Consider the following 25,449-nt stretch of genomic DNA (forward strand, 5'->3'; position numbering starts at 1 on the left):
ACATATTTTTCTAGTAAGATAACAGCTTCGAGGAATATTTTTGTTATTGTTATTTTAATACATTTTAAAAAGGATTGTTCAGAGAAACATTCGGACGATGGCTCTGGTTACATCACAGATCTTGACCATTTTCTGGGTCAAATCGGTTAAAGGAGATTGGTCTTTGGGAAACCCTCCTTCGCAGACGGAGGCTTCAAGGCCAGCGTCGACAATTGCATCCTCGGCGAGCTTAGGGTTTCCTTTTATAGCAATAATGGCTGTGTGGACGTCGGCCTCTACGATCGTCTTGTATCTTAGATTACATTCATCCAACACCCGCTTAAAGCATCGGTTTAGTTTTGTACGCCACGTTGATCTGCCCGATAATCTCTGTCCCAAGCGCCTACAACATTCAACACCAGAGTCTGGTAATTATCGTCAGAAGTCTTGGGTATAATGAGATGAAACATCCACCTATTACTCTCATAGTACTTGTATGTATATATTTTCGGTTCCAAAATAACTATAAAAATTATATGTTTGTTTTTAATAGTTTCAGTCTCCAACCGGCTCTGTAATCACCCTATGTAACTTTATATTGTTACAAAATCAAAGCCATAAAATACTACCTGATAAAAAAAGATTATGTAAGAGAGACCTTGATTTTGTCGACGAGGATGAGACCGAGGCCGACGATGTCAGCTGAGGAACTACGTGGATCGGAGTTGAGGAGAGAGAGACAAAGAGTGTAGTCAGGTGTCTCTTTGCATGTCTACAATATTTCCCACAGTTCTCATCATCATAGCCATCGTCACTATTATCATCATCTTTATCATTTTCATCTTTTAAAATCTTTGGAACTTCAGATGTATAGTTAATGAATCTTCCTAATCGCAGAAGTGTATATATATATATATATGTTTTCGGTGAGACTAGTTATGATTATGAATCTTATTATCCTAAAACATTTTTTTTTTGCTTCGATAGTATAAAATACAAGTAGTTTTTGAAGTTAAGTTTGAAGTTTTGCTTTTGGAAAATAACACCTTTAAATTTTAAAATTAGAATTTTGAAAATTTCATAATAGAATGTATTTTTGGAGATGTTCTTATGTTGATGTGTGTTGTTTGCCCACGCACATAATTAGTTTATAGTTTTGTATTTAAAAACATTGTGGTGACTTGTTTCTTAAGTCTTTGGGGACCTATATAATGTTGCTATGAAGCAAATTAGTACCAAAGAATAAAGATAGTGCATGAAAATAAAACAGACTAACATCTTGATAGAAAAAAATAAAGATAGTGCATTAAACTTATCACTAGTAAAAATGTCAAAATACAAAAGAAGAAAAGACCACAGAGTTTGAGTTGATCAAGATTCAAGAGTAATACGATCTTAGTGCAAGGGATGTGAAAGCTCCAGAACAAAGAAGAGATAAATATTGAGTATTGCAGATTGACTGAAAAATGAAAATAATGTAATTGTTCATATTCTTTTTTTCCCCTTTGGTCTCATTGCTTGATTTGGGCTAAGCTTGGAACATATGAGCACCCAAATAGACGATGATATTCTACAGATTCTCCGAGATCTACTTGTCTGAAATATCCACCCTCTCCAATGACATAAGCTATGTTGCGAGTGAAACGCATATCTGTGTCTTTATCAAAAACCACGACGACTCTCTTCTCTTGGTCAAGGAAGAAACTTCCTTGTGACATTCCAAACTGAAAATCTAAGAATGGTTCCATATTCACTGCTAAGAACAACTTGTTCCACGAAACCTCTTCAGGCTCAATCTTGGTTGTAACCCAAATATCCATACGCAACAAGTAATCAACCTGAAATAACACGGCAAGCTGCTCCTCTCGAACACTGGAAAGAGTTACCGTACATTCAAACCCAGTGTGAAAGGGCAGGCTAAGACGCGGACCAAATCTTTCGGTTGTAAAGTCGAAACAAATAAGGAAATCAGCAACCTCGAATGGTTCTCCAACTGCTGGTTTAGCTGGATACCTTTCTCGAGAAAACCAATAAGTATTTCCCTTGAGAGACACGCCACGTGCATAAAAATCTATATGCCAGTCGGAAGCGACATCAAGAACCCTCCACGAATTAGAGCTTAAGTCGTAGATTTCATATGATACAACAGTACATCAATTATCTTGCATCAAAAAAAAAAAGGAAGGAAATTTACTTTAAACACACACACAAAACGATAATCTTTTCTTTTTAAACAATAGATTATTCGAAATGAGAAATTCTCTATGTTGTTGTTGTTGTTATTGTTCGTGTGAATGTGTTTTGTCTATACGGAAGAAGTGGGTTTTTAAATCTTTTTCGAAATTAAATAATGACATAAACGTGTGCCATTGATTCATACAATTATTTTGAATACATTTCGGTTTCAATTGGTGGCTACAGGAAAAAAAATGATGATGAATTTGTTGTTCTTCAAAATTGATACCAATTAAGTTAGATTTTTTTTGTCAAATTAAAAACACATGGACCCTACTACTTTCCTCTAGTTCCTCATATATTGATGAATTAATGAAAAAGTATTTTTCTCTTCTAAAATTGATAAGAATGTCTGTTCCTCCATATCTTGTTCTATTTTTCAATTCATTTCCTTCTATGAAATTTTGTTCAATTTTTTTATATTCATTTCATTCATTTTCATTGTCACCAATTGAAGCCTACGAAAGTCAATTTTGTTATTAACAAGAATATTTACGATTTATTTAATTAAATAAACCAATTAGTTGATCTGTTTTTTCCTAATGATCTTGAATCTGGTTGCTCTTCCCTAAAATTGTTAATTTGTTTCTTGAACATTATGAACTTAAATCAGAAAACAAATTTGGATTTTCTAATGCCGTTTTTGATATTTCACTTCAAAATATACCATGGCCAAGTTTCAATTGCGATTTCATGATTACATTGTTGTCTTTTCATATGTGTTCGTTCCCTTGTTGCTTCCAAAACATTTGTATCTTCATGCTCAAGATGCAAACAACGAGATGGAGATTAGAAATTGCTTTTAAATCCATGAAATGTAAGTTATGAATCTCCGGTTACCTAATGTGGGGCAGTTCTTGTACATTTCAAACTTTAGTTTGAACCTCAAATATGAATTCTAAATTGCAATTCATGATACCTCCCTTCAAAAGTTTCTTCTAGTTGTTGTCAAAGATCTTTGACTTTCTATAATCTCAATTATAAGGCAATACTATAACATTTTTAATGCTCTCAGCTAGCTTTTTCTTAAATAGTTAACTGTTGAATTTTAAAGTGAGAGTAGTGACATGAGTATTTCTATATTTGTAAACCAAATCAACAGTATTATTTGATTCCAAATATGTTCATGATGAGCATTATTATTGGCTACGAATTCAATATTAAATATTAAATATTAGAATGTCGTCGCATTGATAGACGAAAGAAACAATACGACGACGTTCTAATATTTAATTATTTTTTATTTTTCCTTTCAAGCACGGGGACATTGCTATCATCCACTATCGTTTAGAGAAAGTCAATGGTGAAGTTGAGGCTTTGAAGGAAAAAACAAAGCATGCAAAATCAAAGTTCAAAGCAACTGATTCTGATGGGGGATCCAGAACAATTGGGTCATATAGCAGCAGCTCTGAAGATTCTGCTCCACAACAAAAGGAGGATGTAGAGGTGAAGAAGACACTGCGGGAGTTGCTAGAACCTGCCAGGATGCATCAGCTAGAAGTGCAGAGAAGAAGAACATTACACTTGTCGAATTTGTCCTATGATGTGACCGAAGATGACATGTAAGTACGTTTTATTTCAATATTCTTCTTTTTTGTTCTAGTTGTTTGATTAAAATTTATTTTATTTTTTGCAGAATGAACTTTTTCAGTGGAATTGGTGGGTCCATGGACGTTAGGATTCCTTTGGGCCAAGACGGGAAATGTCGAGGCTTTGCGTTTGTCGAGTTTGATTATCCAAGATCATCTGAAGAGGTAAAACTGTTTGTTTTTTCTTTGGTGCTTTTGTTATATTAATCATGATTGATTTGATATTTTTTATTTTGTTATATGCAGGGATTGAAACTGCACCTTAAGCCAATGCTAAAGCGTTCTGTTCGTATTAGCATTGCACATCCTCGGGCTGCTGGTGTTGGTCGTGGTCGTGGTGCTCCTGGTGTTGGTCGTGGTCATGGTGTTCCTGGTGTTGGTCATGGTCGTGGTGCTCCTGGTGTTGGTCGTGGTCGTGGTGGTCGTTAGTCGTGAACAACATGGAACTTACTGTTCATATATTGGCACAGTCTTATTAGATTTTCGCTTTTTACCTGTCAGGACTTTGATCAAGGTTTTACTTTCACATTTTACATTTGTATTCTCTGTACATCGAGGGATCTTTTCTTCCAACTATTGAAACATCATTTTCTGTTTATTTTCTCTGCCTTTTGTTTAAACATACATATATAGTTAACAGTTATATATCTAAACAGAAAACGACAATAACTTGGTTTGAGATATTAGTCCAGATAACTTGCATAATATATGGGATTATATGTATAGAAATGTGTAGATTGTAATGTATTTGTTCTACTATAACATTTGTGATAGAAATACATATAATAACACAATATCTTCTGCCGGTCAACACCAAGCAAACACAAACTTGTAGAGCTCATCAGGTGAAATGGGCGGTGAAAACATGTTCTCCATTGAACCAGACCATAGGACCAATACTGCTTAGAGATGCCCTATAGTTGATAGAGAGGAAAAGATGTGTTAAGAGATTGCAACTTCTTTTAATGATACAATGGTTTTTTTATTTTGTTTTTACCAGGAGATGCAATAACACTTGCATGGGTGTCTTTCCATGTATATACCGGTTTTAACCGGGAACAAATATGTTGTAACCGAGTTCCTTTTGTGTGGTTTGGTTGCAGGTTCTCATATCTGGTTCAGTTGATAGTTTGGATACTATCGATGTGGGACACTTTATATCTAATACCCCTTGAGATGATGACTTCTTTGGGCGTCAATTTCGGAATGCTCGGACAAAGATGTGCCAACTTTGAACCAGATCGACATTGATCATGTTGGACTGCATGAATCGGGCTCTGATACCATGTTAAGCTAGATGGACTTCCAATCTAAAACCAATTGGTGATAAGTGGATTAACCCATCTATCTTATATATTACTTATGATCCTTTCCAACTACCGATGGAAAACACTTTGTTTCTAATAGAAACAAGATCATATTGACTATGAATATATTTTTATTATATAAGTTGCGACACCAAGAGTAAATGACATCTTAATAGTTTTTTTGTTTGTTACCATCATGCAGGTGAATGAAACATAAAAGAATCAAGACGTCAAAACGTTGGAGAAACCGCTACCAATGTTGCACATTTTCTCAAACACCGAATTGCGTATAGAATAAGCACCCAAGTTTTTCAGATCTTTAAGGTCAGCCTCGCACGAAGATATGATATCCAACGCTTTAGAAGCTGCCTGAGGTACTAGCGCGTAGGATTTAGACCTCGCAAACACTTGAGCTCCCTCGATCGCTGTAACGGCTAATTCATAATCTATCACACAAATCTCATATGTGTTTTTGAGATACGGATCAGTCGTTGTTGCCGCCGCTAACTCTTTCATCGCCGACAGATTCATATTGCCAAACACTCGCGTCTTTTCGAGGACCATATCGACAAGACCACCTAGGTCGAGGGCTACCGTTATAGCATAAGAGGTTTGCCAGACGCAGAAAGTAATGTTATCAATTGGCGGTTTTGCGCAGAGTTGGTTAAGTAGTTCCGTTGTGACTTTGTCACTCGGAGAAAAAGATGAAGACTGAGGGGTGATTGTTAGGATAACGAGAAGAGGAAGGACTGAAAACACGTTTCTTGTGACGCAAGAGAAAGCCATTGCCTTGAGTGTGCAAGAAGCGGCTATGTGGTTTCTTAGATTTGAGGAGTGCTTGCTCCTAATTAGCAATTAAATTATATAGAAGATACTTTCCTCTCTTTCTCTCTATTGTTTAGGAATGTCCACATTATTAAGAAAAAGATCACATGAAAACTGTATCCATTGACTTGATTACTCAACACATTTTAAGCTTAGTGATTTTTAATAAAATGCAATTTTATAACAAAATTATCAAGAAGTATCCAAATTAGCTATTGCTTACTAATGATTTCACCTTAATTTTCTCCACTTTTTTCTTGTGGTATTAATTTTATATAATTCTCTTTTCAATAAGCAGGATGAGATTTTTGTGTGTATCACCAATTAAAATAGATTTTAGGTTGTTGAATTTTTTCAGAGATTGCAAAAGTGACTAATACGAAACATTTATTTTGATTTAAGCAAATAGGTATAGTTGTCTATGTATTGGTTTAAAGGTTTAAAGGCTTCTACACCCAGGTCTGGGGTTCAATTCCCGAAAAATGCAAATTATGCAGAAAATTAGAAAAAATGCTTACAAGAGATCTCCAGCATGGCGCAAGGAGTACCGTTAGCATGGCACAAGGAGTACCGTTAGGAATGGATCTCATAGGGCTACTCAGGATGATGCAGTCAGGCGTGAATCCTCATAAGGCACGTAGAATTGTCGGTAATATCGTCTATATATGTAATGTTTTTCATAATTTGTAATAACATAATTAACCAGATAAAAAAAATAGGTATAGTTGAAAATAAAAATAGTTACTAAATGAAAAATAATACTTACTACAGTAGTTTTATTTTATTATCAAATACTCCTATTTGGCATGTTTATCTTGGTGATGTGAATGAAACGTTGACCCGGTTTTGTTCCTTTTAGTGATCTGATGACTAAAGTTTTTTTATGACAAAATTTAGTTTAAAGTGTGAAAGAAATCACGCAATTATTTTTTATTTTTTCATTCTTAGTGCGACAGCTGAATTGACCAGTGTCTTTCTAGATTTGTACATCAACAGTATTATACTATTATTTGATTCCAAATATGTTGATGATTAACAGAAGCATAACAGGGATATAAGGAAACATAGCTGGTCGGGAATTACTGAACCAAATGACCATATTATGAAAAAACCAACAAAAATCAATCAAATAGTGAAGTCATATTAGATTGTACTTGGTTTTCTCTACCAGATTTGATTATGAAGAAAGTTATGCTATTTAACGAGGGTAACATATCATAGTCACTGAGAACTCTAATAATTCAAATTATATAATTGATATTTCATGGTTTTATAATTGTATATACATAAGAATGTGACCAACCAATTCATGAAGATATATGTATCAAAGGAAGGAGAGATATTTTGAACCATATACAAAGTGAAGACTTACAGATGATATGAAATTCAAGAAATGGAGATGCAGATTAGGGAAAAGATGGCCTCAAAGGCCTAAAGAGAACGTAAGGTTTTGTTGTGAAGTATTTATTATCTTGCTTAGAAACCTTTATAACATGTTACAATCTCTGGTGATTATATTCATTATGCAATACGTAAGAATTAGGCATCAAAGTTGTCATTCTGAATCTCAAGTCTCAACAAGAATACGATTGTGCAATAATTTTTTTTTTTTAAAAATACTACTGATATAGAAATGGGAAACGAAAACACAGTGTTTTTAAGTTTCATGAAGGCTAGCAAGAAAAGCATCATAAGTTCTTAATAAGGGGAGAAAAAAAGGAGATCTTACCAATTCTTCCATCAACATCAAATTGGTATGAGCGATAACCAGCTTCTGCCACACACCATGGCGTTAGCAGCTTTAGCATCTATTGAACGAACATACTCAGGAGGCTCTCTTATCTCCGAAACATAAGCATCGTACGAAGTGGCACGTGAGATCGGTATGGAGAGAATGTCACGAGCTACACGCGAAAGGATTGGATACTTCTGGCTCTCTTCTTTCCACCATTCCAATGCTTTGAAGTCTTTGTTCCACTCCATAACCGGCTCTTTGAGATAGGAATCAAGTTCTGATTCTTGAAACTCTCTTGAACATCCTCCTTCAAACTTTAGATATTCTTTAAACAACACAAAACCCTCGTATGCATCAGGCTTCTCCTTCTCTTCCTCATCACCATAATCTTCATCATCATCTTCTTCTTCTTTTTCAAACTCAGTTGTAGCAACCGGGCATATAGGTTTCTGACAGATATCATTAGCTGCATAGCGAGCATACACATCACGTAAATAATCCAAAACAGCCTCAGCTTTTGACCCTTCATCACTGTCAACCATCTTTGAGCAGTAAAACTCAACGTACTTCATCTTAAACCTAGGATCCAAAACAGAAGCAGCAGCCAAAACAAGAAACATATCATTCCAATACTTATCAAACATCTTCAACATCTTCTTGGCCTTTCCAAAAAAGTAATCACCATCACCACCACTATGAACCTCTTCCCTCAACATCACCTCCAATTCCGCAAGAAGGTGGAAGTAGACATTAGATGTCGAACACTCTCCCTCAAAAATCTCCTCCGCAACCTTATAGATGACACCAGCGAGCTTACAAAAAGTCCGAATCTTAACCCATTCTTCATCAGAAGGTTTATCATAATCGTCGTAAATCTCGTCTTTCGAAAATGCATCTTCTTTTTGCATATCAACAGCTTGTTGGAGATGATACAGTCTCACATTCCAGTTGGTCGATGATAAACTTCCCCATCCAACCAACATACGAACGTCCTCGTACAAATGCCAGCTAAACTCGTTGTACATATCGTTAACCATTAAACGGAAAAGATCAGAACAACAATAGACCACAAAAACCGGTTTGTTAACCGAACTATCCAAACACTTCTTGATAGCATCAACATTCTTTTCGTCAAAGCCGTCACGGTTAGGGAGTAGTATAGTGGAGACTTTGTTCTCAATCTCGAAATCCTGAACAGCTTTCCTGAAGTGGTAGACGTAGATGTCGTCTAGAGGTATCGAAGCGCCGGTAAGGAACCCTAAGATCCAGTGCCTGACGGTCCAGTTATCGTCAATGAAATGAGCAGTTAAACAGACGAAATCTCTGGTTGATTCGTTCCTGCTGAGAATCCATTCGTATGAGAGTGTAAGCTTCCCTTGAAAGTCCTTGAGAAACTTCTTGGCCTTTATTTTTTGAGCTTCGTGTATCTTAAGAATTTCCTTCCTGATGGTGACTGGATTGATCTGAAGCCAGTACGGCATAGCGTTATGAACATCTGTCTCCTCCTCCTCATCGTCGTCCTCAAAATCATACTCGGAATCGTCAGAGTTGATTCTTCACCATATCTAACAAAGAAACAGTATCAGAATACTATCATGCATACAGACGAACACTTGATAATAAACCCTAGAAAACTAGGTATTACATCCGTAAAAAAATCATGAGAAGAGAAAGGCTTTATGGAGACAAAAAGAGATGAAAAGGAAGAAGAGATTAGAACCTGAATCGGATGCGAGGTCACTGTTGTCCATAGCAAAGGTTGATGTTCTGTCTTCTGTGGGGAGAGACGAAGGAAGAGAGAGAGAGGATTAGGGTTAAAATAAAAGACGGTTCCGATTCTCAATGTTTTTTCTTTCTTTTTTTTTTGAACTTTCCGATTCTCAATGTTAATATCTTTGTTTTTTTTTTAATCATTTTGGCGGGATTGCTAACCACACATACGTGGCGACCAGTTATTGGATGTTTAGAATTTGGTGTGTTTTACTGTTCTATATACTTAAAAAAACAAATATTATTAAATCTATAAAATATTAGTTTTTCATTTTAGGAATATTTTTAGTTAAGCAAACAAAAATAAAAGTCAAGAGAAGCACATTGTACATAGAAAGCGAAATGAAAACAAGAGCTATTGAGTTTTCGTAAAGATAAATAGCATTTCACGTTTCAAAGTAACGACTTGGCCATATCAGAGTCGCTGGCCAGCTCTCGCCGCACATCATGGCGTTCAAAAGCTTCCCCTCCAATGCAACAATAAACTCAGGACACTCTCTTTTGTCAGCAACATACGCACGGGTCGATGTACCACGAGAGATCGGAATAGAGAGAATGTCACGCACTACTCTGGAGAGGATCGGATACTTTGAGCTCTCTTTTCTCCACCATTCCAATGCATCAAAGTCTTTCTTCCACTCCAAAACAGGCTCTTTGAAATAAGAATCAAGCTCTGACTCATGAAACTCTCTTGAACAACACCCTCCAAACTTGAGATACTCTTGAAAGAAAGCAAAGTCCCCATAACCGTCAGGCTTCTTCTCTTCCTCTTCTTCTAACTCGTCTTCGAACATGTAAAAAATACACCGGGGAGTTGGCTCAACTGCACATTCTGGTAGTGGACGTATATCGCTAGCTGCGTAGCAAGAGTATAGACTGCGTACGTAGTCCACAACAGTCTCAGCTTTTGAACCTTGATCACTACTCTTTGAGCAGTAAAAGTCTAGATACTTCGACTTGAACCGAGGGTCCAACACAGAAGCAGTAGCCAACACAAGAAACATCTCATCCCAATACTTTTCAAACCTCTCCAAAATCTCCTTAGCTTTTCCAAGAAAGTAATCACCATCTCCGTTTTTAACCTCTTGGTTCAACATGAGCCTTAGCTCCACGAGAAGATGGAAGTAGACGTTAGCCGTTGGATACTCCCCATCAAAAAGCTCTTTCGCCACTTTATAAATGCAACCAGTGAGTTTGCAAAAAGTTCTAATTCTTATCCACTCTTCATCAGAAGGATAATCGTAGTAATCATACTTCTCATCTTCAAACACATCTTTGGCTTCCATATCTACCGCCGTTTGCAGTTTATTCAACGTGTAGGTCCAATGGGTAGGATACAATCTTCCATCACTCTCCCAACCAAGCAAAATCCTGACACGGTCCATCAGACATGATATTCTTACGTCCTTATACATATCATCAACCATCAACCTGAACATATCCGAGCAGCAATAGATGAGGAACACGTTAGGGTTTATCTGATGAGTCTCCCCTCTCACTTCTTCTATCCATTTTATAAAACCATCCAAACCAAGATCAAGATTGTTAGGGACAAGAAGAGTAGAGACCTTGCTCTCAATCTCGTAATCCTTCACAACGTTCTTGAACGAATCAAGATAAACGTCTTTCACTTTCATATCCTCAGGAGGATGAGGATGGTACGACAAGATCCATTTCCTCATTTTAAAGTTTTCATCAGCGAAGTAGACGCTAATGACCATAAAATCCTGGTGAAGAATCGGACCGACGATGTCTTCGCTAGTCCATTTCCAGTCACCAAGAACCATCCATTCGCAAGAGAGGGTTAGCTTCCCTTGTGCGTCTTTCAACAGGTTCTTGATTTTCTCTTTGCCTTCTTGGTAGAGTTGGAGAATAGCGTTCTGGAGTTTGGAAGTGTCGAGGGTGAAAGTGGGGCAGACGATGTGTACCATATCGGTGATGGTTGAGTTCTCGACGGTGGGGTTGATAGAGTAACCAATGGCAACCTTGGCCATAGATCTGTAACGACGCTTCTCCACCACCTCTTTGTCTTCTTCTTCTTCTTCATGTGGAGGAGAATCAACCACATGCTTGTGTTTATCATCATCCACAGAGTCGTCGTCAAGCTTTTGTTTCTTCTTCATACCTGAAGAGAGTCCACATGATGCAAAGTGTATTAGGATATCAATATACATTCAGATTATAACACAAAACCGAGACACAACCTAATACACACATATATAATACAGTTTGAAACATATATCCAAAAAGATCCCTATAAGCAGTACAAAATTAGTTAATAAAAAAGGAATAAACATTAGAATTCGGGGATAAACATTGTGAAATACGTTCAGACAAATTTTATGTTCATTAAGACACTACAATCAGGACACAAACAGAGTATATTAGGAGATCATTATATTCAGACTTCAACATAAACAGAGAAACAACCTTTTATGTATGCGAAGAAACTAGAATCAGTAGAGAACATATACACAATAAGACGCAGAGAGAGATATACGCAAAGATAGATTCACAAAAGGAAGAGAATAAACGCTAGAATCTAGGGGTAAAATCCATTATGGAGAAACTAGCACACGTATATTATCAGTAGGAGTCCGAATTTAGCTCTCAGGAGAGACATGACTTGATGAAACTAAACAGGGAAGAAGAAACAATACCTGAACCGGAACCGGAGGCGAGAGAGAGAGAGAGAGAGAGAGAGAGAGAGAGAGAGAGAGAGAGAGAGAGAGAGGGGGATTTTAGGGTTTTTTTGTTTGAGTTAATGAGAGACGGTTCCGATTTTCGATTGTATTCTTATTTATGATTTAGGCGGGAATGCTACTGGAGTAGAGTCTCTGAACCGACTGGAGTCTTTGCTGTCCCTTTAGACGGCTGAGATCGTTTCGAATATTTTGTGTGTTGCTTGGTTATGGGCCCGTTTGTTGAGTATTTATATAATCTGATGAATTAATGGGCCTCTATTTTCGGCCCGTTAGTCATTTACACCCTGAACTGAAAATCTTGCCTGAAATCTGAAAAATCCCAAAACTCTCGCCGTTGAATGCTTCTCTCTCACCGTCTCTCTATCTGAAGTTCGACATATCGCCGGTAAGAATTCGATCTATTTGTGTGTATTTATCTGTCTCCGTCGATTTGGTTTGAATAATTTTATTCATTTCATATTATTTACGATCCCAGCTGAGATTCAGATTGGTATTTCAATGGATGCCAGTTTCTATTCAAAAAAAAGCTTTGATTTTTTCACGCCCAATCGTTAGATTTCTATACAAAAATAAGGCTTTTAAAAAAAAAATTCATTTTCATTTTAAATGGTTGCTTCAAAGAGTAAAGCTTTTCAGGGTTTATAGGTGTTTCTGATCGATAATTGCGATTATTGTGTTGCTGTTACAGGAAAATAAACACGAGATGCCGACTCTACAAGGTTCTTTGCCTCCTGAGCTCGCTAACAATGTGGTTAGGGTCTGTATCATCCATCGGTTTCATTTTTTTTTATATTATAGTGTCTTGATTAAATTGTTTTCTTTTACTCATGTATTCTCGTCTGTTTCTTATGGGCAGTTGTACCGGGAGTGTCTTCGTAGAGCTACATTCATTGGTAAGCAGGTGAGAGCTTCTCTCAACTAGATGCGTTCAGTGAGATTGTGTTTGGTATGATTGTCATCCATATTTATAGTATGGTAATATGATTAGATGAGTGAATAATTTTGCGAATATTTTTTTGGATGGTGATTGAAGTTTAACAATGTTCTTTGGTCATTTAGTTATTTATTGTACTTGTGTTTTCTTATGTGCCTTTTAGAGTTGATTATCTTCACCCACTTTAGAGGGGGTAGCCTTCTGCATATTAGAATGCATTTTGACTCGAGTAAAGTCTGAACCTTTGTATAGATGGTGATGCAGCCAGACAAGTTTGAGAAAGATTTGGCTTTTCCGCAATAGATTTGGTATGGGAATATAAACCCTTTTTTTCTGTTTACTTCTTTATGTCTTGCAGCAACACAACACTGAGCTGGTGGTTGGTATGGTGAGGCAGCAATTTAAGAAACACATGAATGAGACTGACCCCGAAAAGATTCAGAAGTTAAAGGATGAGTGAGTGTTTTCCCTTTTTCTCCTTCAAGCCTCTAGTGAATGCCGTAACTTGTGATATATATGCTTCATACATTACGAAGTTCTCATGGGATATATATGATTCAAAATGTATTATGTTTTGGTATTTGGCAGTGCTGCTCGCGGACTCATCAACCACATGTTGTTTGAGTCAGAGAAGCTAACAGGACGCAAGGTTAGCCAGAGATCCTGATCCAGCCTCGTTGCAGACTCTCGTCGTTATGCTCTCTCTCTCTGGTTCCATTTTAGTCTTGTAATGGCAGCTAGTTTGGCTTTTAATAAAAGAGTTTGTCATCGAGTGACGAGTAGCTTCAATGATTACAAACTTTGATGATCAAGTGCTTCTATGGTTGGAATCATACAGTTCTTCCACTCTGGTTTTGGTTATCATTACAATTCGATTTTGACGAAATAAGAGTCTAAATAGAAACCTTTTACAGTGAGATTTTTTCTACATTATCTGCAGATATAATGTTGATAGGCCAGAAAGTTATTTTTAAGAAAAGGAATGCTAAAATATTGAATGCAACCAACGCTGATCCAAGAATGCTTTCTCTAATTTGAAAGTGAAACATGAATACAACAAAGACAAAACCCCAAATCCTTGTAGGACCGAAGCAACGAGCAGGAAAAAAGATTCTCATGACTTCAAGCTGAGTCTGCTTCCCTCTTCAACGACTCATCCTGAGACAAGAGAATTTCCAAATGAACAAAGACACGGGTGAAACTCAGACCGGAGTTGTAAGATTTTGCATGATCTATGTGATAAAGCCGGATGCAAAAAGTATTCCACAAAGATAGAAACATCAACACAGCTAAAAGGCTATAGAAAGCATCAAACCACACACCTTAATACAGACATAGATGTAATGAACATCAGGGCTTTTCCCAATTGCAGATTCCACTGAACTCCCCTCCGTATCTAGAGGAATGGGTTTCGTCAGTTCCCATTTTGACGTTTCTAATGAACTTTTGTCTGCAATAACAGAACATGAAACTTTTATCCACCAATAGTACAAGACACGAATCCACAAACGATGGTTTCTAAGTTATAGCAGACCTATCACATGGAGTTTCGTTGTCCAAGAGCATGAGTCTTTAAACAGCCTAAGACGGTAATCCGGAGCTCCATATGTAATCTACAGACAACTCATCTAAAAAAATCAAATATGCACTAAACAAACAGAAACACACAATAATCATAACCTTGATTGAAGATTATACCAAGATGTAGACTCCTTTATCCTTGAGTACCCTATATAGTTTATTCATCAACTGCTTCATTATTATGTGAAAAAAGGATATCAAAAAAGAAATATAAAATACATTCACGCCATACATAGATTGTGGATCATATAGTTACCTCCAAACCTCCTCAAGCATCTGCGTTGAGTGTTGCCTCGAATTGCTCCCACACTAAACCATTGCAAAAAAAAAAGGATCAGACTTTCTAATTAAAAATCAAAATCTAGAAATAAGAAAAAGTAGACATCACTCACCAAAATAGAGTCTAAGGTTCCTGAAAAACAACACACACACAAACAAAACATCCAATGTTATTACATGAAACACACAACAATGGAAATAATCAAAAACATAATACCTTTATCAATCACAGCATCAAAAGAAGCATCTCCAAACGCCTTCATATCACGCACATCCATCTTCAAATCTGTTTTTTTTTTTCACACACACATAAAAAGACAAAAAAAACTTTCTCATTTAAATTAGCAGAGTAATAGAGAGACGTTACATTTGAGCTGAGGACGGTCGGAGTATTTCTTAACCATGGCATCGATCACCACAGAGGAGATATCGATGCTGACTACATCTTCATACCCATCATCCACCATTCCTTCGCTGAACGCTGAGTTTCCGCAGCCGATGACGAGGACTGGGTGAGGACGGTGAGGGACATAGAGGTTGATGAGAGGAGCTAACGAAGCGTAGTTTTGGTACCAATCGAAGGGGTCGGATTCGTTCGTGTAGCGTTCGTCCCAGTACCATTGCTCGCTGTATGATTGCGTCGTCGTCGTCTCTGTCTCCATCTTCGTCTTCTCCGTCGTAAACTAATCACACTATCTGCTTCTTTTTGTTTTGTTTTTGTTTTTGTTTCTCGAATCAAACGAAGGGGAAAGAGAGAAAAGCGGAGGTCATTGTCGGACACGAGAGACCACTTTGGTCGGAGACTTTTCTCATCAAGCCACGTGGCCTTGTGTGTCGGAAACAATACAATACCGGTTTACCGGTTTGATTAAAACCCGTCATTTAAGATTAAACCGATGATAAACCGGAATACTGAAAAAACTTTTTTTTGTTGTTGTCACTATGTCTAGCACATTGAAATTTAATGTGTTGTGGCGTTTTTGAAAACAAGTATTTTCGGACCAGAAATAAACTAGTGAGTGACTTTCAAAACATATCACTTGATAGTTTTGTTTTTTTTAACGCTGGGTAATCTTTATAGTCTATTACATATGATGATCAACTACCTGCAACATATGTGATATTGATGAACAGCTTCACGAGTGATGATTCCACGATAAAGCTCTCTCCAAAACACATGAAACCACGGACGGTTCTGCATGTACGACATTCTCGATGGATATGCTCTCACCGCAACATGCGACCACAACGAACGGTTCTGCTTACGGTATTCTAGAACCTCCGAAAGCTTCGCATCCTATAATCTGCAAAAAAATTGCATAGTCTGGGATTTGAACCCCATACTTGGATGTATAAATTTTTAAACCTTAACCATAATGATAGTTTTGCTTAAAACTCTTTTAAGTATTGTTACTCTCCATTACCAAATGCACTGATTGACTCTTTGTTTTCTGATTAGGAATAATATTCAAAGTAATTCTTTTTGATGTTTTTCCAAAGTGATTATTTGTCTCCCTCCCTTTTGGAACCACCTTGTTTTGGGGATACAGTATATGATTGCTAAGTTAATCCATATTCTTGCTTTTTCCTTCTGCAACCTTACAGGGAATACTAAGTCCACATGCATGGCAAAGGCTAAATCCGTTCAAGCAAAGTATATGTGTTTGATTCTAAACACATTCCCTTCACATATAAATAGGAAGTTAATAGATTGCTGCTTATTTGCATATTCACTAGTTTTCTTTCTGGTTTCTGCATATCTTCACATGGCTAGTTTGGGTGATCATGATGGTATTATCACTTCTCTTCCACTCTATATTTTTTTGCATCTGATTAAATACACAGACTTACCATGGTGTATGTATATGCACATATGAGCCTCATGATCAACTTTCCATAATATCATCACCTTTTGTTGTTGTCCTGTTTTGTTATGAAGAGTTTAACTGAATTCATTTTCCCTTTCACTTGTTATAAGGTAACTTTTCTTATTTTTTCATTTGTAACCTTTTGTGAGAAATCATTGCAGAGATCATAAAGTCTGTTTCTGATGCCCCGCCAACGCATTACATGGTCAAGATAGAGTCTTTCTCACTCCTTACAAAACATGCTATAGAGAGATATGAAACTGAGAGCTTTGAAGCTGGAGGCTACAAATGGTAATGACATCATTATTCACAAAACTTTGTTCTTCTCATTTCTTTAATTATTTAACAAACCTTGTCTTGTTAAAAGCTTAATCATCATATCATGTGGTTTTGCTTGCAGGAAGCTGGTTCTGTATCCAAACGGAAACAAGAGCAAGAACATGAAAGAACATGTTTCTGTTTACTTGGCTTTAGCAGACTCTACCTCCTTAGGTCCAGGGTGGGAGGTTTCCGCTGTTTTCCGTCTGTATTTACTTGATCAAAACAAAGATAGTTACTTGATTCTACAAGGTAGATGTGTTGTAAGTAACTTATTTTCACTTCTTGAAGTACCATTTCTCTCATATGCATGCATTTCTTGTTGTAGGGAAAGAGAGACGGTTCCATACGTTCAAACGTGAATGGGGATTCGATAAGTTCATCCCTACAGCTACCTTCTTTAATGCGTCAAACGGTTACCTTATGGAAGACACATGCATGTTTGGAGCTGATGTGTTTGTTTCCAAGGAGAGAAGAAGTGGGAGAGGAGAATGCTTATCAATGATTAAAGATGCTACTAGCTCAAAGCACATCTGGAAAATTGAAAATTTCTCAAAGTTAGACAAAGAAAGCTATGACTCTAATGCTTTCTTCGCTGGAGATAGAAAATGGTAACAACATATTTTTTTGTAACAATCACAAAACCGTTACCGAAGCTGATGCAAAATGGTTTAAACTAGTGTTCTAAAAAATCGGTATACATGGCGTGAGTCTAGCATGGTCTAGAGAAATTGGTTTAGGCGGCTCACAAACTCCGACTAAGCACTAATCTCCTCCTATAAAACGTATAATCACCACCTAATAATTTCTTGAACATTGGTTTAAACGCAGGAAAATACGACTTTATCCATCGGGAACAAATCACGGAACAGGAACACATCTTTCTATCTATCTGATCCTCGCAGATCCTGAAACTGTTTCAGACGGTACAAAGATATTCACAGAGTTCACAGTAAGAATATATGATCAGCTTCAAGGCAGACACATTGCAGGGAAAGGTAACAACCATAAACTCAATTCTTGATATGTGAATATGTTGACTTCTTGATCTTTCACTTGTCTCTTGTTTTACAGTTACTAAATGGTTCAGTGGATCGAGCCTGGAGAACGGATGGGTTAAATACGTATCAATGGTTTATTTCACGCAGCCAAGTAGTGGTTTGCTGCTTAAAGATGTTTGTCTCGTTGAAGCTGATGTTTGTGTTCATGGAATCACTAGTGCACTCTGATCACTCATTAGCCAAAACATTTGACATTTGATAATGCAATATAAGGGATGTTAATATTGAATATAATCTTTTTATATAATTCTCTTGTGAAAGGACAAGAAAATACAAAATATGACTTTTAACTTTCTTACCACAACAAATAACATACAAGGATGATAATATTGAATATAATCTTTCATATATCTTCTGAAAAGAAACAAGAGATACAAAATATGACTTTTAACTACATTTGATCACTCATTAGCCAAAACATTTGACATTTGATAATGCAATACAAGGGATGATAATATTGAATATAATCTATATATATAATTCTCTAGTGAAAAGACAAGAAAATACAAAATATGACTTTTAACTTTCTTACCACAACAATAACATACAAGGATGATAATATTGAATATAATCTTTCATATATCTTCTGAAAAGAAACAAGAGATACAAAATATGACTTTTAACTTTCTTACCACAACAATAACATATGATAATAAATAATAATAATATAAATTCTCAACTGCTTATACTGAAAAGGAAAAAGAATAAGACACATCTCTTTAGTTGAAACAGAGGCAAGACCTGAGAGACTAGTTCAGTTTTTTTTTCTTCTCAAGCTTGGACCTTGTTAGACTTGAGTGGCTTCACAACCTCCCAGGTGAAGTCAGCATCGTCCCTTCCAAAATGACCATAAGCAGCAGTCTTCAAGAACCTACCATTACCACCTCTCTTCAAATCCAAGTTGATCGAAATCATCCCCGGTCTGAAGTCAAAACTCTCCTTCACAATCTCAAGAATCTCCTTGTCTGGTATCTTCCCTGTTCCGTAGCTGTCCACGAACACAGACAACGGCTCAGGGACACCAATGGCGTACGAGACCTGCACAATGCAACGCCTCGCTAGCCCACTGGCAACAATACTCTTAGCCGCTTGCCTCACGATGTAGGCACCGCTCCTGTCGACCTTGGTCGGGTCCTTCCCGGAGAAAGCGCCACCTCCGTGCGCGCCCCAACCACCGTAAGTGTCGATGATGATCTTACGCCCGGTGAGTCCAGCGTCACCGTGAGGACCTCCGATGACAAACCGACCAGAAGGGTTGAGATGGAAGATTGTCTTCTCGTCAAGGTACTTCTCTGGGATCACTGGCTTGATCACATGCTCCTTGAGATCAGCTGCGATCTCGTCATTGGTCACGGTCTCATCGTGCTGGGTCGAGATCAGAACAGTGTGGACGCGGACAGGGACCATAGCTCCGTTCTCGTTTAAGTACTCAACGGTGACTTGCGTCTTACCGTCAGGTCTAAGCCACGCGCAAGTCCCGTTCTTACGAACCTCAGTGAGTTTAGCTCCAAGCTTGGTCGCGAGAACGTGGCTAAGCGGCATGAGCTCGGGCGTCTCGTCGGTGGCGTAACCGAACATGTGACCTTGGTCACCAGCTCCGATGTCTTCAGGCTTCTTGGTGAGATGACCGTGAACACCTTGAGCGATGTCGGGGCTCTGCTGCTCGATGTTGACGAGGACCTTGCAGTTGTCAGCGTCTAGTCCAACGTCGTCGGAGATGAATCCGATCTCACGGCAAGTCTTGCGGACGATCTTCTCGTAGTCGACGTTGGCCTTGGTGGTGATTTCGCCGAAGACCATGACCATGTTGGTCTTGGTACATGTCTCGCAAGCGACTTTGCTCTCAGGGTCTTGCTCGAGACAAGCGTCGAGGATTGCGTCGGAGATCTGGTCGCAGAGCTTGTCGGGGTGTCCCTCGTTGACGGACTCGGAGGTAAACAAAAAAGATTCCATCTTTCAATCTGATTCAAGAAAAACAGAGTATTAAAACAGAGTATTGAAGAAAAAACAGAGTATTGAAGGAAAAAACAGAGTATTGAATGAAAAACAGAGTATTGAAGAAGAAAAACAGAGTATTGATAAATAAGAACGTAATCAATAACAAGATCTAGAGTTCAGAAACGTAACAACGTATCAAGATTTGCATACCTGAAGGTGATAGTAATGGATACTGCTAGAGAAATGTGGTGGTGGTAGTACGAAGGAGAAGGAAGAGCAGAGAAGATTTATATACACGAGCAAAGAGGGAGTGTAAGATCGTAATTTCGTCTAGATTCATTCCCATTTTCATTTGTGTGCTCTGTTCAGACTTTAGAGAAAATGAGATCTAGGTATCTGACGGTTCAGATTAGATCTGTAAAAGGAAGGGAATCTCAACCGTTGGATTTGCTTAACTGGACCACCGCGTGCAAGTACAACTAAAGACAGCATCTAAAGAAGAAGATCGGTAATGATGCAAAATCGTATTTTTAATTGTAAGATATTTTTGAAGCATATGTAAATCTGTATTAATGATTTTGATATCGTAGTAGATCGTGAAGAAGTTAATAGAGAAAGAGGTTTTGTGTCGGTGTGTTAGAACGGGATTGTAATTAATAACCGGGAAAACCGGTTTGGGTGAAAAATAGAGATGCATACACAGGCTGTCTCTTTACTCTTTTCTAGGGATGGGGTCCACTGGGCCACAGCCAAAAAGACAACATAGAATTCTTCATTTTTCTCTCTCTCTTTGTTACTGTCGGCTAGGGTGTCAAATTAGACCACTTGGTCTGGTCGATGGTCTGAATCTTATCTTGTCCATTCTGAAAAGGCAAAAATGAACAGTTCCGCCAATAATTTTGTTTCTTGGGGTTAGGGAAGATCACAGTCTGACTTTTCAGGTCATCTACAACGCATTTGGATCGATTTTTTCAGCTTCTCTTTTGTGAGATTTTTTTTTAGCTTGGAAGAAGACACTCGCAAACAAAGTAGTGTTTAACTGTTGGTGATCCAATGGCTAACGTCTATATCAACTTTTAGCTGATTTAGACGAATTAAGCATATATTAGATGTAGTATGAAATAATAAAATAACCTGCTCCATAAATAATCAAATTAAATATATAGTTAGATATTATAACATATATATTTAATTTAGGATCTTGCCAATTTTTTTTTGAGTTATTAGACTCCAAGTATGAATACAATGGGCCAAAAGTTAGGGCTCTAAATCAATGGAAATAATTAAGCCTGTTTAGCTGACAGTGGGCTTACTTATGGAAAGGTAAAATCTGAAATAAAGGATTAATTGGGTTTTATGACCCAAAAAAAAGGATTAATTGGGTTTTTTGACCCAAAAAAAAGGATTGATTGGGTTCATTTAGGAAACATTTTATTACTTTTTATGGCCTCTGGCTCTAGCCCATATAGGTAACTAGTAAGCAAACACAGCTCAAGTAAGCCGGATTGTTCTTGATGTATTTTTGGTTCTGTTGTTTTTTTGTTTGGTTTCCTGTTGTTATAACTACTTTTTCAATTTCAAGTTTTGTTTAGGGTGGTTTAAGTGGTAAGAAGTTCTAATGAAGAAGACAAGTCCATATTCAGTAAAAAAAAATTCATTTTGCAGTAATATTCTAAAACTGATGAAAAAACAAACAAACAAATAAATAAAAAACAAACAAATAAATACAAGCCGCATGCATAAGATTTTGAACTTCACACCACAATGAAAGTCTGACAAAAAACGGTACCAAAAAGAAAAAGAAAAGATGGTGGAAATTGAGGTGAGATAGACGCGAAAGCTTCCAAGTGGTTGTTGACTTGTAGACCGACGACCAAATACCACAAAGAACACGTTCACCTTTGATGGTCAAGAAGAGAGACTCGTTTTATATCTCGACCTATATAGCTTACAACCTTATTTTATTCCATTTTCAATCATATATAGTAGTACTATTCATAATCTTCAAATTTTATATATTAAGTTCGTACCAGTCGAAAACTACGTACTTACTGTACAAAAAAAGTAAGAGATATATATACTATAGTTTATTTCGTAATGCAAAAAAGTCAACATAAGATTTATTTGATTCTATTATATGATATGATCCACTATATAAAACAACATATATAAACAATTGAATTTCTGTGTGTTAATTTCAAAATTTTATTGATCAATTATGCAATTATGTGAAATGTTTATTTATCCGCCAAATCAAATTGTTAGTATTAAATAATATTTAACCCTCCAACAATTATATTATAACCAAATGGCTAATGAATTAGTAGATTAAGACTATTGACTTCTAAACACGAAACAGTAAAACAATATACAGTTGCGAAAACTACCACTAAAAGTAGCTATCATGCGCGTCAGCTCCACCCTATATAATCATTTACTGTAAATTTCCGCCGGGAAGAAAAGTCTGCCTCTCTTCTTAAGACGTAAGCTTCACCAAACCTTACGAACAAGATAGAATATCATCCATAGCTTCTTCTTCTTCCATCATCTGAAGAATTCGACTCGTCTCTGCTCTTCTGTGGTTTTCTTGGAAGAGGTAAACTATTTCTTTCTTCTGAGCAACTCTCATGAACTTTCACTTTTTGAGTCTTTCCTAATTTATGTTCGTACATCGAGACTTTAGTCGGATGTTCTTACATAAGTTTCGGTTTGATGTCGGTTAAGATGATGTCTGAAAGTTGGTTACGGTCGTTGACCTGTGTTATTCTTAGTCAATGGTCACCACGGTATTGGTGTATGGATCTTGATCGAGTCAGGGGATCGAGTTATGCGGTTATTAGCATAGTAAAGTATATATTCATGATTCACACATATATATATATATAAGGATAATATATATGAATATACATGTAAATGAATGTATACCTTTTTTTGTTAATAATGATGAAACTTGAAAAAAAAAATTCCGCTTGATATTCGATAGTTATGTTTCTGCTTAAAGCCTATAATTGGAAACTTTTGTTTGACTATGTCTGAACATTTCTATAATTGGAGACAAAACTTGCTTACTTTAATTTTTCTTCTTGCTCTGCAGTTTTGCAAGTTTGTGTACGAGAGAAGCATAATGAGCTGCTTTGGTTGTTGTGGCGATGATGATTTCCATAGAGTTAATGAAACAGGACCAAAGACAGCGTACAACACAGCAGGTAGTTTAGTTTAATTATGACCCTTGTATTCAACTGCTTCATCCTTTTGGCGGCTAAGTTATAACAAACTTTTTCAACTGTTGCTAAGGTTACGATGGTCACCATCAAAGGGTTGAACCATTCAAGAGCCCACCAGCCATTCAGATGCAGCCTATCTCTGTACCAGCCATTCCAGCAGATGAACTAAAGGATATAACCGATAACTATGGTTCAAAGTCTTTGATTGGTGAGGGCTCATATGGAAGAGTTTTTTATGGTGTTCTGAAAAACGGTAAGGCAGCTGCCATTAAGAAACTTGATTCCAGTAAGCAACCGGATCAAGAATTTCTATCCCAGGTAGATGTTGGGACTTCATCTCATAGTTATTGCCTTAAGGAACTGTTTCTGTACTTACTGACATAAAGATCTTTAACAGGTATCAATGGTTTCGAGATTGCGACAAGACAATGTTGTTGCGCTTCTTGGCTATTGCGTTGATGGACCACTCCGTGTTCTTGCTTATGAATATGCCCCTAAAGGATCTCTTCATGATATCCTTCATGGTAAGCCACTAATGTAAAACATTGATTGAATAAAATTTGACATGCGAAACTATAGTCGAGGGACCAGAGATCATTAACTCAACTGAAAAGGATCATTGACCATTTTCTTAAAGGTCCGGTTCGTATGACCGATATGACGAAACTAATATTACATGATGTGCTTTCGGGTCTGGAGGATAACGCGGGCTTCGGCCCTTACCTCCTAGTATTCAAATAAAGATACTATAATCGAAGGAATATGCTCACACTTATGCAAACTTGGTGACTTCTGTTGGTGTAGGTAAAAAAGGTGTGAAAGGAGCACAACCAGGTCCGGTTCTGTCGTGGCACCAGAGAGTAAAAATTGCGGTTGGTGCGGCTAAAGGACTAGAGTACTTGCATGAGAAGGCAAACCCTCATGTTGTCCACCGAGACATAAAATCCAGCAGTGTACTTATGTTTGAAGATGATGTTGCTAAGATTGCTGATTTTGATCTGTCTAATCAAGCCCCTGACATGGCTGCACGCCTTCACTCAACTCGTGTGCTTGGAACCTTTGGTTATCACGCTCCTGAGTAATCCCCTTTACTTGCCACCTTTGTTGCATGCCTTGCATCTCTTTTAACTGACCAAACTAGAATCTTAAAACACATGTTCTTGGTTTTGCTTTTTCAGGTATGCAATGACAGGAACGTTGAGCACAAAGAGTGACGTGTATAGTTTTGGAGTTGTTCTGCTAGAGCTCCTCACAGGTCGTAAACCAGTTGATCATACCTTACCACGAGGACAGCAGAGTCTCGTGACATGGGTAATGCTTAGTGCACCTCTGCCTCTTTCCCTATAAGCAAAAACATTTGTTTTAACAGAATGTTAAATTTATTCAAATCAAATGAACTTTTGTACAAAGCAAAAGTCATTATTAAGTAAAAACTAATTTTTGTGTCTTCAGGCAACCCCTAAACTGAGTGAAAACAACGTGAACCAGTGCGTTGATGCAAGACTAAAGGGAGAGTATCCTCTCAAAGCTGCTGCCAAGGTAACTTTTTTCATACTACCACTTTTTCAATAGAGAAGGTTACAATAGAACCTAAGTATTGATGTATGGTTTTGGTTTTGTCTCTTTATGACTGGGTATGGATCAGATGGCTGCTGTAGCGGCGCTTTGTGTGCAATATGAGGCAGAGTTCAGGCCAAACATGAGCATAGTAGTGAAGGCACTTCAGCCTCTTCTCAATCCTCCTCGCTCTGCTCCTCAGACTCCGCAGAGGAACATCCCTTATTGATTGTCACACTTCATCATATCACTACTTCATTTGTTTTTGCTTCAATATGATTTGTGTAAATTCGTGAAATAGCCTCTCTTAATTCTCTCATAAAAGAATATTTATATATATACGAAAATGTACCATTTCGTTACCTATTACATGGTGAACACTTTCTCCATGTTTTCAGATACAAATCTGTTTTTTTTCCTTCTGTTTGAACTTTGAAATGTTCTTATTCTACATACCTCTCATCCTAGACCGTTGTCCCTCGCGTCTAAGATTTGTAATGAGAGAAAGAGTATAACATTTGGTCTGATGAATTTTATACAAAAG

The 25,449-nt window shown here is 37.3% G+C and overlaps 8 protein-coding genes and 2 pseudogenes across 8 annotated transcripts; 4 read left to right on the plus strand and 6 right to left on the minus strand.

Annotated features, from left to right (window-relative positions):
- Nucleotides 1–26: 26 nt before the first annotated feature.
- On the minus strand, nt 27–2,770 carry LOC106444063 (annotated as a pseudogene).
- A 21-nt stretch (nt 2,771–2,791) lies between these two features.
- Nucleotides 2,792–9,458, minus strand: LOC106442237 (annotated as a pseudogene).
- Nucleotides 3,700–4,232, plus strand: LOC106442234 (glycine-rich RNA-binding protein 5, mitochondrial-like). The gene is made up of 3 exons (XM_013883940.1): nt 3,700–3,776; nt 3,851–3,968; nt 4,050–4,232. The coding sequence occupies exons 1-3, from the start codon at nt 3,700–3,702 to the stop codon at nt 4,230–4,232; spliced, it is 378 nt and encodes a 125-aa protein (XP_013739394.1).
- Nucleotides 5,333–5,896, minus strand: LOC106442296. The gene has a single exon (XM_013883997.3). It carries the CDS (start codon nt 5,894–5,896, stop codon nt 5,333–5,335), a length of 564 nt encoding a protein of 187 aa, XP_013739451.2.
- Nucleotides 9,459–9,770: 312 nt separating the features above from the next.
- Nucleotides 9,771–12,197, minus strand: LOC106442238 (zinc finger BED domain-containing protein RICESLEEPER 2-like). Its single transcript, XM_013883943.3, has 2 exons — nt 12,101–12,197; nt 9,771–11,565 (listed from the first exon to the last, which is right to left on the minus strand). Exon 2 carries the CDS (start codon nt 11,561–11,563, stop codon nt 9,827–9,829), a length of 1,737 nt encoding a protein of 578 aa, XP_013739397.2. The 5' UTR covers nt 11,564–11,565; nt 12,101–12,197; the 3' UTR covers nt 9,771–9,826.
- A 223-nt stretch (nt 12,198–12,420) lies between these two features.
- LOC106439587 lies at nt 12,421–13,996 on the plus strand. Its single transcript, XM_013881069.3, has 5 exons — nt 12,421–12,530; nt 12,834–12,902; nt 13,002–13,046; nt 13,438–13,535; nt 13,668–13,996. Exons 2-5 carry the CDS (start codon nt 12,849–12,851, stop codon nt 13,744–13,746), a joined length of 276 nt encoding a protein of 91 aa, XP_013736523.1. The 5' UTR covers nt 12,421–12,530; nt 12,834–12,848; the 3' UTR covers nt 13,747–13,996.
- Nucleotides 13,997–14,072: 76 nt separating this feature from the next.
- LOC106439586 (EEF1A lysine methyltransferase 4-like) lies at nt 14,073–15,735 on the minus strand. The gene is made up of 8 exons (XM_013881068.3): nt 15,307–15,735; nt 15,157–15,225; nt 15,053–15,072; nt 14,917–14,969; nt 14,778–14,808; nt 14,614–14,692; nt 14,402–14,529; nt 14,073–14,237 (listed from the first exon to the last, which is right to left on the minus strand). The coding sequence occupies exons 1-8, from the start codon at nt 15,599–15,601 to the stop codon at nt 14,202–14,204; spliced, it is 711 nt and encodes a 236-aa protein (XP_013736522.1). The 5' UTR covers nt 15,602–15,735; the 3' UTR covers nt 14,073–14,201.
- Nucleotides 15,736–16,592: 857 nt separating this feature from the next.
- On the plus strand, nt 16,593–18,484 carry LOC106439455. Its single transcript, XM_013880901.3, has 6 exons — nt 16,593–16,730; nt 16,969–17,098; nt 17,208–17,377; nt 17,454–17,736; nt 17,957–18,123; nt 18,200–18,484. Exons 1-6 carry the CDS (start codon nt 16,598–16,600, stop codon nt 18,352–18,354), a joined length of 1,038 nt encoding a protein of 345 aa, XP_013736355.2. The 5' UTR covers nt 16,593–16,597; the 3' UTR covers nt 18,355–18,484.
- Nucleotides 18,485–18,742: 258 nt separating this feature from the next.
- LOC106439457 (S-adenosylmethionine synthase 2) lies at nt 18,743–20,575 on the minus strand. Its single transcript, XM_013880902.3, has 2 exons — nt 20,335–20,575; nt 18,743–20,147 (listed from the first exon to the last, which is right to left on the minus strand). The coding sequence occupies exon 2, from the start codon at nt 20,137–20,139 to the stop codon at nt 18,958–18,960; it is 1,182 nt and encodes a 393-aa protein (XP_013736356.1). The 5' UTR covers nt 20,140–20,147; nt 20,335–20,575; the 3' UTR covers nt 18,743–18,957.
- A 1,902-nt stretch (nt 20,576–22,477) lies between these two features.
- On the plus strand, nt 22,478–25,323 carry LOC106439458 (receptor-like cytoplasmic kinase 1). The gene is made up of 8 exons (XM_048776485.1): nt 22,478–22,720; nt 23,219–23,330; nt 23,419–23,666; nt 23,746–23,872; nt 24,153–24,426; nt 24,527–24,659; nt 24,801–24,887; nt 24,994–25,323. The coding sequence occupies exons 2-8, from the start codon at nt 23,249–23,251 to the stop codon at nt 25,132–25,134; spliced, it is 1,092 nt and encodes a 363-aa protein (XP_048632442.1). The 5' UTR covers nt 22,478–22,720; nt 23,219–23,248; the 3' UTR covers nt 25,135–25,323.
- Nucleotides 25,324–25,449: the final 126 nt, after the last annotated feature.

The sequence above is a fragment of the Brassica napus genome, chromosome A3 (assembly GCF_020379485.1).
Source record: "Brassica napus cultivar Da-Ae chromosome A3, Da-Ae, whole genome shotgun sequence".
Classification (NCBI taxonomy): Eukaryota; Viridiplantae; Streptophyta; class Magnoliopsida; order Brassicales; family Brassicaceae; genus Brassica; species Brassica napus.

Bases quoted from the DNA above. Each gene is read 5' to 3' on its own strand.
- LOC106442234 (XM_013883940.1), top strand. From the start codon at position 3,700: ATGCATCAGCTAGAAGTGCAGAGAAGAAGAACATTACACTTGTCGAAT. The intron at 3,777-3,850 runs GTAAGTACGTTT...TATTTTTTGCAG, and splicing joins GATGTGACCGAAGATGACAT to AATGAACTTTTTCAGTGGAA. The intron at 3,969-4,049 runs GTAAAACTGTTT...TGTTATATGCAG, and splicing joins ATCCAAGATCATCTGAAGAG to GGATTGAAACTGCACCTTAA.
- LOC106442296 (XM_013883997.3), bottom strand. From the start codon at position 5,896: ATGGCTTTCTCTTGCGTCACAAGAAACGTGTTTTCAGTCCTTCCTCTT.
- LOC106442238 (XM_013883943.3), bottom strand. From the start codon at position 11,563: ATGAAGAAGAAACAAAAGCTTGACGACGACTCTGTGGATGATGATAAA.
- LOC106439587 (XM_013881069.3), top strand. From the start codon at position 12,849: ATGCCGACTCTACAAGGTTCTTTGCCTCCTGAGCTCGCTAACAATGTG. The intron at 12,903-13,001 runs GTCTGTATCATC...TCTTATGGGCAG, and splicing joins TCGCTAACAATGTGGTTAGG to TTGTACCGGGAGTGTCTTCG. The intron at 13,047-13,437 runs GTGAGAGCTTCT...TATGTCTTGCAG, and splicing joins CTACATTCATTGGTAAGCAG to CAACACAACACTGAGCTGGT.
- LOC106439586 (XM_013881068.3), bottom strand. From the start codon at position 15,601: ATGGAGACAGAGACGACGACGACGCAATCATACAGCGAGCAATGGTAC. The intron at 14,809-14,916 runs GTAACTATATGA...TAAACTATATAG, and splicing joins ATGCTTGAGGAGGTTTGGAG to GGTACTCAAGGATAAAGGAG. The intron at 14,238-14,401 runs GTGTGTGGTTTG...CTCTTGTCTCAG, and splicing joins ACATCTATGTCTGTATTAAG to GATGAGTCGTTGAAGAGGGA.
- LOC106439455 (XM_013880901.3), top strand. From the start codon at position 16,598: ATGTGTTTGATTCTAAACACATTCCCTTCACATATAAATAGGAAGTTA. The intron at 17,378-17,453 runs GTAGATGTGTTG...TTCTTGTTGTAG, and splicing joins TAGTTACTTGATTCTACAAG to GGAAAGAGAGACGGTTCCAT. The intron at 17,737-17,956 runs GTAACAACATAT...GTTTAAACGCAG, and splicing joins TTCGCTGGAGATAGAAAATG to GAAAATACGACTTTATCCAT.
- LOC106439457 (XM_013880902.3), bottom strand. From the start codon at position 20,139: ATGGAATCTTTTTTGTTTACCTCCGAGTCCGTCAACGAGGGACACCCC.
- LOC106439458 (XM_048776485.1), top strand. From the start codon at position 23,249: ATGAGCTGCTTTGGTTGTTGTGGCGATGATGATTTCCATAGAGTTAAT. The intron at 23,667-23,745 runs GTAGATGTTGGG...GATCTTTAACAG, and splicing joins ATCAAGAATTTCTATCCCAG to GTATCAATGGTTTCGAGATT. The intron at 24,427-24,526 runs GTAATCCCCTTT...TTGCTTTTTCAG, and splicing joins TTTGGTTATCACGCTCCTGA to GTATGCAATGACAGGAACGT.